The sequence below is a fragment of the Styela clava genome, chromosome 12, assembly GCF_964204865.1.
Source record: "Styela clava chromosome 12, kaStyClav1.hap1.2, whole genome shotgun sequence".
Lineage (NCBI taxonomy): Eukaryota > Metazoa > Chordata > Ascidiacea > Stolidobranchia > Styelidae > Styela > Styela clava.
This window is the reverse complement of record NC_135261.1, coordinates 5,860,450-5,874,257: the sequence shown is the minus strand read 5'-3', so window position 1 is coordinate 5,874,257 and position 13,808 is coordinate 5,860,450. Positions and strand designations below refer to the sequence as shown.

General features: G+C 36.0%; 2 protein-coding genes across 4 annotated transcripts in view; both read right to left on the bottom strand.

The window, feature by feature from the left end:
* The window catches only part of LOC120329268 (mitogen-activated protein kinase kinase kinase kinase 3-like), a 362,445-nt gene that overhangs the window by 309,158 nt on the left and 39,479 nt on the right, over nucleotides 1-13,808 (bottom strand). The gene's annotated exons all lie outside the window — the stretch shown is intronic.
* Nucleotides 5,892-13,583, bottom strand: LOC120330309 (prostaglandin reductase 1-like). 3 transcript variants are annotated; one of them, XM_039397197.2, is made up of 9 exons: nucleotides 13,117-13,583; nucleotides 11,517-11,562; nucleotides 11,186-11,245; nucleotides 10,203-10,379; nucleotides 9,611-9,728; nucleotides 8,757-8,909; nucleotides 8,116-8,218; nucleotides 7,587-7,708; nucleotides 5,892-7,163 (listed from the first exon to the last, which is right to left on the bottom strand). In XM_039397197.2, exons 1-9 carry the CDS (start codon nucleotides 13,220-13,222, stop codon nucleotides 7,053-7,055), a joined length of 996 nt encoding a protein of 331 aa, XP_039253131.2. In that variant the 5' UTR covers nucleotides 13,223-13,583; the 3' UTR covers nucleotides 5,892-7,052. The 3 variants fall into 3 exon arrangements, with proteins under 3 accessions (XP_039253131.2, XP_039253132.2, XP_077974902.1); XM_039397198.2 differs by lacking the exon at nucleotides 13,117-13,583 and adding an exon at nucleotides 12,892-12,928; XM_078118776.1 differs by lacking the exons at nucleotides 11,517-11,562; nucleotides 13,117-13,583 and adding an exon at nucleotides 12,892-12,985.

The window sequence follows — 13,808 nt, the reverse complement described above, 5'->3', positions numbered from 1 at the left end:
ACAAATCAAAGTTTTTGTTATTGACTTTATCAAAAGCTTTTCAAAAAGTTTTCACACTTTTCAATTTTGCCGATTTTGTAGGATATTCGCGACATGTTATCTTCATTTAAGAATTATAATTAGTCTCCGAGATTGTTTTCAAACAATATAACACTTGTCTAAATATAATATAAGTTCGCGATATATGAGGTTTCAAAGTTGCATAGATATAGATCATACGGGATGCCGAAGCCGCTAAACCGACTTTCAGAGACAGAAGACGTTCTCGGGGAAGCCGGAATACCGGCCATTAGTGTTCAAAAAGTTTTAGGCAAAGCAGCTACCGCAATGTCAAAATATCAGATTTTGTGGAACGAAGGCCCTTTTAGGAGATTGCGTATTGGTCCAAACTGGTTTAAACCACCCCGTTCTAGAAATACCTGACGTATTCGCGGACATCGCTATTGGTGGTGTGTGGGTTCGCTAAAAACAGAATCCGTCCGAAAATATTTCTCTCATTCTTTGGAAAAATGATCAAAAAAAAAATTCTGCTATTCCTCAGTGAAATATAAGTTTACAACATTCTGGATATTCTATTTGTACACACAATATTAAGTTTAAACTCTGTGTAACAAAGAAAATCAGGTGGAGCTTTTTCTCATACATTATATGCAATTCTTTTGTTGTAGTAATTTCTTCAAAGTCAAAAGGATTGAGAATATCATTTTCTACACTATCATGAGAATCATGAGGTTGCAATAATTACAATCTCCATTCTTACGGTAAAACCTCTACTATACACAGTATGACACCAAATATTGTTCTCTCATACACATTATTACTATCAATAGACAACGAGTTACACTTAGCATGACCAATAACACTTGCTGCAAAATTAACACAATTTGAAAAATGTCTCTCACATAAATGATATTTCCTTTCATCCAATTGTCTACATGTTCTGGGTGAATAGACAATGGGATAACAGGATTTCCCCATAATATTTATTTCACTAATTGTTTTTTAACAAATACACTTTTTCTTGAAAAATTCAAACTTTTAAAATGATTCACGACGGTTGTATAACATTTATGTGTTTTACTATTTTTAAAATTATGAATAGAAAGATGAAGCGATTCTAAATTTGATGTTACCAGTCGTTTATCATATTTATTTATAAATACTCTTGCTCTGGATGCCCATGGGGCTCTACTACCTTCCAGTAACCAAAATATCCATTTAATTCGAGTTTCCATATCAATAAAACCTAGGCCCCCATACTGTTTACTACAACAACATATTTTTTCTACTTACTAACTTATGTTTTCCACCCCAAATTGGTTTAGTTGAATTTTTTCAAATATTCTTCGGGACACATTCGAATACAGATAGGTACCAAACATACTTTTGATAACATAAAAGTCTTGGCTGTAATAATTTTGCCAGTCATGCTCATATATTTTTGTTTCCAAATATTGATTGTATTACAAATTTATTTACTTCAACTCAACTTTCTTTTATACCATTCTCAGTATTTTCCATCCACGCACCAAGAGTTTTATCATATGATACGGTAATCCCACATATTTCCAATATATGGTTTTACTTCAAAGGACCGCAATATTCGTGATTTTTTTTTATTGATCATTGTTCATGTGGCATTTAAACTGTCTTTAATATTTCATACAGTGAATCGTTGCATTATCTGCAAAACCTTTAACTTTTAAAGGGCAACCTTGACGTGAAACTCTTTCAAAGCCAAATTTTTCTATCCGTTTGTAAGAATAACAACGTTAGTTTTGTCATACAGTGTTTTTATCATATAGATAAAGTTTTTTCAAAAATTCAATCGTTCCATAAATCGTTCCACAGTTTTCACAAAAATAGTCTATCTATACTGTACTGTCATAAGCTTTTTGACAGTCAAAGGATAAGATTGCTAAATCTTTCCTATTGGAATTTGCATAAAATATATCGTCTTTTAATTAAACTGATTAAGTTTTCATGTGTAGGGAATTGGTTGGCTCTGTGAGTATATAATCGATTCCCGTGTTATTGAACACACGTTATCGAATGTAACCCCAATCTGGACTCCTTTAGAGGTCAATGTGTATTGTATTGAATGCCAAAGGTTCGTATATTGAAAGTTTTACAATCTAATCCAAATACAGATATATTGAAAATACATAATGCAGTCAACAACAGAATAATATTAAAAGCACAATATAATTCAGCCCTCTCGGCGTAACCGGAAAAAACGTCATCAAATTGGTCGCTTACAAAGAAGGCTATATAGAACTTTATCTAAGTGGCGAATCATAAAGTGACCTATTCCGGAGAATGCAACATACTATTAATATGGAGGGTTAAATAATATTATAATCCGTAGTTACAATCCACATTCGCTACACACACACCCCGTCCGACATTGAAAAAAATATCTTGCTAATTTTTAAATTTTGTAATCCGGCGGCCGAACGATGAACTTCTTAAAAAACGAGAAGAACTCAAATTAATAAAAGACATTGGTCAAGCGGGCGCACTTTTCAACTCAACCATATGCGCTATTTTACGTAGATACGCCACTGCTTGTTTGCCTCCATTTTACTATCAAACCTCGCTAAGTTATAAGCCTACTGTCAAATTACGGAACGTGCGACCTATGAAGGTTCTCTATCAGGTACCTTACTAAGTGCTATCAAACTCCTCCGTTATGAGATCATATACTTAATTAACACATCCAGCCGTTCAGGGCTTTCACCAAGTTTGATTGTTACACGAATACCGATTGTACGAATGTTTTAGAGAAAATCTAAGTCGGTTTACGAGAGAAATAACATACCAGAAAAAATTTATTTCGAGTGGTCTCTGTGTCGCTTCGAAATGCTTTTTATTGTGAAAATGAAGTTGTAAAGAAGTAAAACAAAATGGCGACGACACTTAAAGGAAGGGACACTAAGAAAAGCAAAATGGCTCTGATGTTTAAAGGAAGGGACTTAGAATCAAACAAAAATGGCTGTTCAGGTTGTGCGTCATCTTGGTACGAATACTTCCGGAGGGCCGAATAATGAGTGATCTGACAGATTTATACCAAGATGGCGCACAACCTGAACATAGTATGTGTACCAGGTTAGGGTTAGGCCATAATTTTAGGTATAAATTCTACGGGAGTCACTTGCCTATAGTCACCGAACTCGTCATAGAACTAAAATAAGGAAAACTGAAATAAAATTATGGCCAAAACCTAACCAATCTTCCGGTGCCCGCCATCTTGATGCACATACATACTTCTGGAGCGCCATAAAAAATAAAAAGTACATTCAAGCGTACGACATCTGTGACGATATGACTTTGATGAGATGTGCTGAAATCTAATGTGTAACATTCATTTACAGGTCCAATAAAACTTACATCTGTGCGAAGCTACACGCGGTATTGTGAGTTGTTTAAATGTGTGAGTTTGTATATCTGCCATGAGTTATAGTTATTTTTGCCTAGTTAGTAGACTGGATGATAGGAAGGTTCCATGTTATATATACAACTCTTTCAGAGGACTTTCGTCGAACCCCTGGAACAGCTCCATCGAACTCCAGGGGTTCGATCGAACCCAGGTTGGGAAACACCGGCTTAGCGTAATGCGCCACAACGCCGAGCCTGGCCCCATCACCCTTGACTGTGTAAAGGTTTTTTTTGTTAAAAGATTTCATTCGCACCCAATCATATATTTTAAAAGAACTCTAATATCATATTAAAATGCGAATAACGCTGTCTTGTTTCGCAAATTATAAAGTTGTAGAACTATAACACGCGTCGAGTGTGAATTTTTTTTGGCTTTTTATCCAGTTTTTCGAGAATCGCTCTCCTGTAACCTCTCCATCCACATGTAAGATGTACTGGAATATATTCAAGCACACTGTGTAATATATATTCTGAAGAGATCGGACCCCAGTAAATTCGAAGTTTAGTATGTAGGGTATCTGGTTGTAGTCTTACGACTCCGTTGCGTCCCGAGACTGCGCTTCCTTTTGTGTCCGCTTCAAAGTCTCTATTGAAAGCGTTTTGTATCTGAAATTGCCACTGATTTTATGTGCATATACAGAAATCACTAACAAAATACCCCCAAGTCCGATTTTACTTTTTCAAACCAACTTCAAAATGTTTGCTTATTTTTTGTCTTTAAGTATCCTATTAACCTTTTTTTTTTTAAATAAACACTGATACTTAATTATTTGACACGAAATGGGTCTATGAGTCGTTTTCTTAAATTGTTGTTGTTTTTTCTTCCTAGTAGTCTCCTTGTTGCTGCATTTTTGTTTTTAAAAAAGTTCTTTTCCTTTCAACAATTGGACCAATGAACTATTTGCACTATGTGCAAATAGTTTCACGATCGCTTTCAACGATCTAGTGGTCAGCGAAGTCGGGAGTTTTTTTGGTGAGGTAGACCAGGCCCAAGGTGGTCCAAACCCGTGCGCCCACAGAACAATTTTAGCTAAAACAATTTTCAGTAGAACGTTTTTGAGTTTTTTTTTTAGCTATTTCAACTGGGGTTGGGAATCCAAGATTCAAACCTTTTTTTTCTAACATTTTGTGCCTTTATTTTAGTAAGAACACTCCTCTGTTTTCAAGCGTCGGCCATGTGACAGTAGTGACGAAACGCAGAGCCGACTTAACGCCGCGCAATCCAGTTTTGTTTAGCTAGGTTCCGAAATACCAACTTAGACGGACTTGGTTGTTATTTGACGATGGCACTAAGCTTGCTCACGCTGCAAGTTTTTTAATTACTCAAATATAACAATTCGTAATAAAATGAGTGTCATAAGAAAGGTGACACGAGGAAAACACGGCGGAAACGTATTTCCTTGCCCATCACACAGTGTCTGGTTTGATTTCAAGTAATATCTGTCACGAAAGAATATAATTTGAAGCGACATTAAACGCGAGATGCGGTAAATACAACGGTAATTCTCGGAGATTAATTTTAAAATAACTGAGGGCTTCATATATCTTTTTTTAAAGAACGCCATCCATGCAACATAATAATAGTCTGATTAAAGCGGTAAACTCTGTTGTTTAATAAATTGAAAGTACGTAAACTCGCGATATTTCGATCACTTTTGGGTTTTCTCCGACTCGCGGCCAGCGAGACCTCCTCAAAAGTTTTTGCGGTCTTCCAACCTAGCAACCTTGAACCGCCAAACTACAGTCGTGACTTGTATCTCTTGGCATTTCGATTCACGTTGAGACTGGAGGCATGAATCTTTATTGTCACACTCCCTTGAGATTAGAACCCAACCGATATATCGGCCCGATATTGCGTGTTCGCCGATATATGTATCGGCTATATATAACAGTTAAAAAACCTAAAAATGTTCTTAAAAGTTGTTTTATTTACTGTTGGTTGTGATTATTTTTAATGGATAATACACTTATGGGCTATTCCAAGTGATACTACAAGACAATTCCAGAAATTTTGCATGTTGTTAAATTCAATATATTTTCACATTTTCAGCTACATGTTTTGTTTCATTGTCCAATCAGTTGCTTTATTAAATATGTAAAAAATTGCACAAAAGTTACACCCAACCTTGCTTAGTAGATAAAAAAAAATATAGTAAAATATAGCGTGACACTACAGGACGGCAAATCCACCATGCACTAACAGTACGTTATGTTGTGCTGTATATTTTTGCGATGGTACAGTAGGAGCCCATAATATTTTCTGGTGCAGTAGCTGAACTACCCCACTATGTGTTGCTCAAGTTACTTAATGTAACACTGTAAATCCATGCCAATAATGTGCATATTGTATGTGACACTACAGGACATTTTTCCACTTCGGAATAGCGGCATCTATCATCTCTTAAAATTCTGGTAATAAATCGTTAAATGAGTGAAGAAATGTTCTACAGCACTGCAAACATTCAAACTTTATTAACTTAAATCCAGTGCGTCAATTCCACATGAAATAACTGTACCACACAATCAAACACTTTGTGTCAGGAATCATCACAAAATATGTCAATTATACCAAAATTTCTACATTTCAGGCCATTTTTTATAAACCATTAAAAACCTGGGTGAAATTTTAAATTGTTCGATGAAATGAATGAAGTCCAATAAAATTCCAATGTCTTTTGATATCAAAAATGAAAAAAAATTACTTTCACTACACTTTTTAAAAAATTGATAGAATTCAACTTTTGCTTGGAATGGCCCTTATGTGGTTTATTCTTTTTATAATTAAATTACAATTAAGATAGCACCAAAGGGGCATAATCCGCCCCTGGTTTAATGATGAAGGCTTAATAAATCTCTCAGACTCTGCCGCGTCATCTCGCGGAATAGAGCAGGGGTCGGCAACCTTTTGTCGCTCGCGGGGCCAAATTTAGGGTTGCAGATCATTGGCGGGCCGCACGTTTTAGAAAGTCAAAAACCGAACGGATGGCCGATGAACCACATTATTTCACACGGATCAGATTTCAAAATATTCCATTTGAATATTTTCTGCGCCATTGAACCCTTTGTACTTAGCATTAACTTTTCTGAGTTCGTCTAATTATAATTAAATAATAAACGAGTAATCGTGAACTATATACTTGATTGGTTATAATATAATTTAGTCTACACTTACCTCACGATAAATTTTGTTACGTGAAGAATATAATCGTTAAAACAGCTGTTTTGTTACTATAATTCAATGAAGTGTCGCGGGCCGGATTACGTTACTCCGCGGGCCGTAGGTTGCGGATTAAACGAATTTTATCTGTAATCGAACAAATGCAAATCCTATCCTAAATCATGAATGTTCAAAGTATTTATAATTTCTGCAGCTCCAATAGGTCAGCTATATTGAACATTTATAAAAATTATCAACATTAACATTTTGCACCGCTTATCCTGGAAGTCTTTGATTAAAAAATATAATCGAGCGAATATGATCAAATGAAAATTCAAAATCACAATTTTTCACTAGAAGCTACAAAATAACAAAAAGAAAATTAAGTTTTGGCGATCGGATTGAATTGGATAAAGCCGAAAGAAAATGCCATGGTATTTCCTTGGTTAAGTAAACTTCATAGTTTCACTATTGTTTTCCCCAAGTTCTTTCCGCAAAGCATTCCAATGAATGTGGATGGCAGATTCTTGAATCCTTCACTGATTGATTCATACTGTTTGAGTTTACCCTGAAGAAAACCAATAACTTTAGAAAAAACATGGACATTTTCAAATTATAAGCAAAGAGTAGAACTAAACAGCTTTACTTGATGATAAAACACAACACGGTGGTGAATAGCTAGCTAAAAATAAGCTACAAATAACAGATAGTAAGGTGAAAGTATGTTTTATACAATAAACATGTTGGAAATAAGTGGATGGAACGTAAATATTCCAAATAAAGTAATGCAGTAAATGTTCAAAAGGACGCAGGCAAGATCAAATCTAATAAATATTTTTAATTAGCTTCACGCCCCCTCAAATAATTGTCTACGCTAGCCCCCCCCCCCCCCCCCCCCACACCTTGTAGGGGCATGCCCCACAGTTTGAGAACCATTGCTCTATGGTAACGGGCAACAGTGTGATTGCTGGCTATAGCTATCGGAACTTACTTCTTCAGCCCACTTTTTTAGTTTTTGATAAATTTCTTCATTATATGGAGGAATATCAGCAAATATGTTGAATCCCTGCATTAGCAAAGACTTCATGAACATTGTTTGTTGTATAACGTGAGCTGGAAAATGAGAAAAATTCAATAAATGATGATCAGATATACATGATATATTTACAGAGGAATTTTAAAAAATACTCCAAAATTTGGTGCTCCTGAAGTATGTGCACCAAGATGTCGCATAACCTGAACCCTAACCTGGTACACATACTATGTTCAGGTTGTGAGCCATCTTGGTGCACATACTTCAGGAGGTCCCAAAATTTAAATATCCACACAATTTACTATTGAGATATTAAGGCAGGTTATGTAAGATACAACTACCAAAAGACGCATAGTAAGAACCAGAAATTTGTATACTTACATACAGTATAACTTGGCAATTAGTTTAAAATTATGCGATTATAACATTTAAGTCATGTTGCATTCAAGTGTACATAACTTTCTATTTGATTGTATCCTCCAATTACCTCTTGGTTCTTTTTCATTGTATGAAGATAACATTCCACATACTGCTATTCTTCCTTTTCTATTCATTTGTTTCAAGACTGCACTTGCAAAGTCACCACCAACCTAGACAAGAGAGCAAAACATCAATATTAAGGATAGGAATTCTATATTGTATTCCAGGAGAAAAAATGAATCATAAATCCATATTACTAATTATATTGTTTTTAAATAGAACACTAATTCACGCTTTTGTTACGAACAAGGCCTCGTTATCTAATGATATTTTTAGTTGCCTTTATTTTTGAAACAACAGGAATCTTTCCAGTACAGCAGAGCTTAACAATTTATAGCACTCTGAGTGAGCGAGATGGTGATCATGGGATTTGAACGAGATATACGAAACTTGCGAGTAAACAGAGTCGTCATTAATACTCTAACTGCGAGGCCACCGTGCTCAACAAAAATGAAACTTAAAAATAAATTACCTATCCTAGTAATTTGTTCGGTGGTCATTTAACGTGAGGTATTAAACCTGCGAGCCAACAGACTTATGCCTAACACTTTGACTGAGAGGCTGCTTAACAAAAACAAAACTCAAAAACTAATAAACCGTTCCAGAAATTGCACAATTTGTTTTGCGATACAATATAAATGAACATACATTGTCAAAATACAAATCAACTCCTTCCGGTGCAACTCTTTTCAATCCTTCTTTGACAGATTCTGTCTTGTAATTGAAAGCATCATCAAATCCAATCGACTTGACATACTTGATCTTTTCATCAGAACCACATGACCCAACTACACGACAACCCTAGAATCGAATGGAATATATGAGAATTACATGGAAAACAAAGTAGAACAAAATTATAATTGAAGCAGTTAAATTATATCATGATTGTATGGAAAGCAAGAGAGTGGTCAATAAGTTAATTATAGGATGAGAAAGTCTTACAGGGGATCAATGAGAAATGTATGAACCTAAATCATGAATAATGCCGCATACTTCCCAACCCAAGTTACAAGTAATGCTCTGCAAACACTGCAACTCTTTAACATATAAACTATCTCTCACAAGGACCTGTACAAACGGCTATGGATATCTAAGGAACTACCATATCTAAGGATGCGCTGGTTCAACATTACCTTCCCAATTTTAAATATCAACTATTATTACAAAGGCAGTATTGTGTGCCTTACTAGGCATCAGGAATACACTTGCCATTGCACCTCAGATTACCCAGCAAGGGTTTTAATTCTGAGAGGAACGGTTAGGTGCAAGATGATTACTGGACTCCTTCATGTAACCGTTGGTAGGTTAAGGCTTCCTCCACCATCAAGTCCATGCATCTGAAATGAATGACTGGCTAACTGATACCCCACATGAACTGGTACCTAGATGAGAGGATGTGGTACACCATTGCATAAGTTGTCTTAAAGCCCTTCCTTTCCCGGGATAAATATGAAAATCTCATACTATATTTGAAAAAAATTTGGCCAAATGAAACCTCTTACCAATATCTTCCCAATCTGGCCTGCAATATTTCCAACAGCCCCTGCAGACGCACTAACAAAGAGAGTTTCACCTTTCTTTGGTTTGAGAACGTATTCTACACCATAGCAGGCTGTTAGCCTGAAAGTGAAATAATATTACGTCAAATGAGCAAGTAAACATACGGACATTCCTAAGTTTTAGGTTTCATTTGCGTCTAGTTAAACTCAATTAAGTATTCAAGTAATAAATTCTCAAATTGAACATTTTATTTTTACTCAATAATGTTATATAGATTAGGTTTCTGTGGTATTAGCTGTCTTTTACTACGTCTTCCCAAAACTGGCCATTTTTTATAAAAACAATCAAACACAGGTTTCAGCCAGTCGCTGACAAACTAAGAATTCATCGAATAGTATGCTTCTTGATATGTGATAAACTATGTAGGCTACAATGTAAACTATCATTTTATCCAAAAATTTACATTCAATTGTTTAAAATCAATCTGAAAATTATTTTTCAATTTACACTAAATTCATTTTTGAGATCCGTGTACAGATAATTATGGTCTATCTTCACAACTGCAGAATTCTATTTAAAAAAAATCTATCTCACCCAGTCATGGCAAATATTCCAACCCCAGCTGATTGGGGCACATTTTTTGGCAAATCATTTCTTTCGTACCAAACTCCTTCAGGTCCAACTCCGTTAGACTTTCCACCCGTTCTCCAACCTGCCCCAGTTACTAATATTGAGCCGACTGGATACTTTGAGTTATTACTTTTTGTGACCCTGTTGAAGTTTTAAGTTTAAAAAAGTTCATTCACATTATAGAGAGATTTTAACAGTTTCACTTTTTTAAATTAATTCAGATTTAAGCTAAAATTATATCTTTACTTCAACGATACTCTGTTAAAGCAGGGACGTGAAAAAGTTCGAACTCCAAACAATTTTGATACTGAATAATCTTCTTTATATCTTACATCTTAGGTATAAAAGCTTGAACCAGGGATTTGTGGAGCCAACATGGCCACAACAATTTGTGTACCTCTGTGCTTTGGTGAGCACAACATAAGACAATGGACTTTAGGATATCTTTTATCTCAAAGGAATAATAATGCCAGAAATATAACTTACTGATAAAACACACAAACATAAAATTTTACTAGATAGCTTAGGATAGGATAGGATTTACATATTTATCCCGGGGAGAGGAAAGCTGATAAGACGGCTTATCCATATGGCGAACCCCGCCCTCTCGTCGGGTTACCATTCCAAGTCGGGTATGGGATTAGATTTAATGTATTGTTTGTTTTCGGAAGCATGGACTTGGTGGTGGAGGAAGCCGTAACCGACCAGCGGTTACGTGGACCACCCAACGACGACGAGGAGTCCAGCAATCCTCTCGCACATAACCATCCCTTCATGGGATTCGAACCTGCGAACCCACGCAGAGTAATCAGAGGTGCGGTGGCGAGCGTATTCCTAACGCTTAGCCCGTTGAGCCACACCACCGCACCGAGCTTTTGTTGACTAATTTGTAAAATACCTATACCGTACGGAAATAAATACGAGGTTTTGCTTGAAAGAAACAATACCTTGAAAGCTGGTAACCCGGGATGACAGTTTCTCCTTCTTTGTAGGAAGGTGCAAGTATCCTAAACAAAAAATTCCATAATTTTATTAGAGTAAAACATGTAAAAAATCAAAGCAAAATAAATATCTTGAAAAAATTAGTCACGTGATATTAAACTGAGAAATTAGGAGGTGCAAATATCTTGTAGCACCGAAAGTCAGAAAGTTATGATCAGTCTTACTGCAAACTTATGGCTGTATGGACAACTGGTCTCCAAATAAACAGGACAAATTGTGTGTAATAATAATCAAGTGTGAAGTATTTCACTTTCAAAATGTTGCTTATTAAATTACCTAATGTATGGATCGCAACTGATGTACAAAGCTTCAAAAAAGAATTCTGAAAAATAAAAACAAAGAATGCATAAGTCAACTAAACAAAATTCAAAACACTCCCACAGGTCTTTTTACTTATCAATCTTGATCGGTACCGTAAGTATGTAAATAGGTATTTGTATGTTACGTGATATCACACGAATCGTTGGTTGAATCTGCTCCAAATTTTGCATGTTCATTCATCATATCTCGGACCAGAAGCCTATTCGTTTTGGATGAATTATGTCATGAATAATTAGCGAGTTATTAATTAATTAGTGATGGGACATGAGGTATCGCTATTGAGTCAGAGCGAAGGAATTGAAACCGCAAGATCGATAAGTCAGCGATCTCCCATCCCTATCTACTGATCTAGTTTCAGGGTTTAATAGACAAAGGACATAAACTGCGGCAGTTTGCATAATCTCAATGCTTGAATGGATCCACTGTTTAAAAGGTTGATCTTTGTTTTGCTATATGCCAGTGCAGCAGTATGCTACAGGGGTGGTGACTCCTCTTCGGCCCATGGGCTGGGGCCACGATCCATCTAATTGGGCCCCATCAGAAAAAATTCAATTATCTTATCAAAACTTGCAATTTTTACAAAATTATCAATATTCGAACCAAAAAAAAAATCGCAGGATGCCACCAAATTTTTTATAAGCCTTTTAATGAAAATAAAGCAAAATACCAAGCTACAGAAAAGGAGACTCCTGTAGTATGTGTACCAGGTTAGGGTTAGGACAAAATTTTGTTCAGATTTTTCACATTATAGTTCTAATATGAGTTCGGGGGACTGTCTGTGTTAGCCAAGTGAATAGTCCCTTTTGCACAACTTGATGGGCCGCAGCCCATAGCCTGATGAGCCGAGGCCCAATTCGATGGGCCATGGCCCCGGCCCATGAGCCGTAGAGGAGTCATCACTTCCACTCGCAGTATGTTTGGACGGTGCTTCAGTGCTAATTCTGATCTTTTGGGCATTACTGTTATTCCATAAAGCTGTAACAAAGACTGCAATATACATGCTATCATTGTTTAAACACCATACTAGCTATATTCAGATATTACAGTATTAGGCAATAGGCATATAGTTTTAATATAATCAACTTTCATATTCAGATAATACAATGTCAGAATGTTAAGGCTTATTTATAACACGACAGCGAAACGAAATCATTTAAAGCTACTACCGGTACTTATTTGATTTATTTCATTTTTTGCTTATCATAGGTGTATGCCGCACTTTCATGTGTTTTAGGCCAGAATGGTCTTGTGTATACATCCAGTCTTCAATGTTGATAATTACTAACTCTTTTATATTGCTTTTACGAGACGAATAAACATACATACATACTGCTGCACTGAGCTACGTACATCCTCGATAGCAACAAAAAACATTATTCAAAACGGCGTTGACGCGAAGTAAGAACTTGCAAGGCCGCCGAATGCGGCATAACCCGCGGCAATCAGGCAATTATACATACATTGACAATTGAGTATCACGACGCACGTGCGTCCGACTAGACTAGACGAATCGCAATAATGGAACGCATGAATAGTATATCCAGACAAATCTCACCGTCATCTTCGAGATCGTCTCCAAGATCTTCTTCAACTAGCTCGAAATCGGATTCCTTTGGGAATCCATCAAATTGCTTCCTCAAAATTATCTTTGAAATCTTCATTTTGTAGGTACAGAAATAAGTGCAAAATATAATGTAAATAACTCGTATCGTTCAACGAGTCCCGGACGTCTTTCGTATAAGCTGCTTATGGTATCTCGCGAGTCGCGTTAAAGTTTATTTATATATATACGTATCACTTTAGTGATGACTAAGCAAATAATACTAGAATCAATCAATCAAGTCGAGAATATTCGATGCCGATCAAAATTTCGGCAAACGAAGCATGACGACTCAATTTTACAAAAACATATTTTAATAAAAAGATAACATTTCAATTATGAGTATTTGTGATAATACATTAAACAATCCCCGATATTTGTTAACTTCCTAATTTGAAATCCCTGCATGTCGTTCAGAGATTTGGTATCTACCAGCGCGCACGTTAAACAAACATTTTGTTGTGGCAAATCTTGCCCAACCGCCGCACTGGCGAGAAATCAATCGATTGTCGCCGAGCTGTTTTTGCAATGCTGCTTATTCGTGTAATTACTAATTAATTATACGGGACCAAGTTGTCGGACATTATCCAAAATTTTTGTAGTGTTTATTTTTAATGTTCCACTTACACGCGCGGAGGGTATGGCTA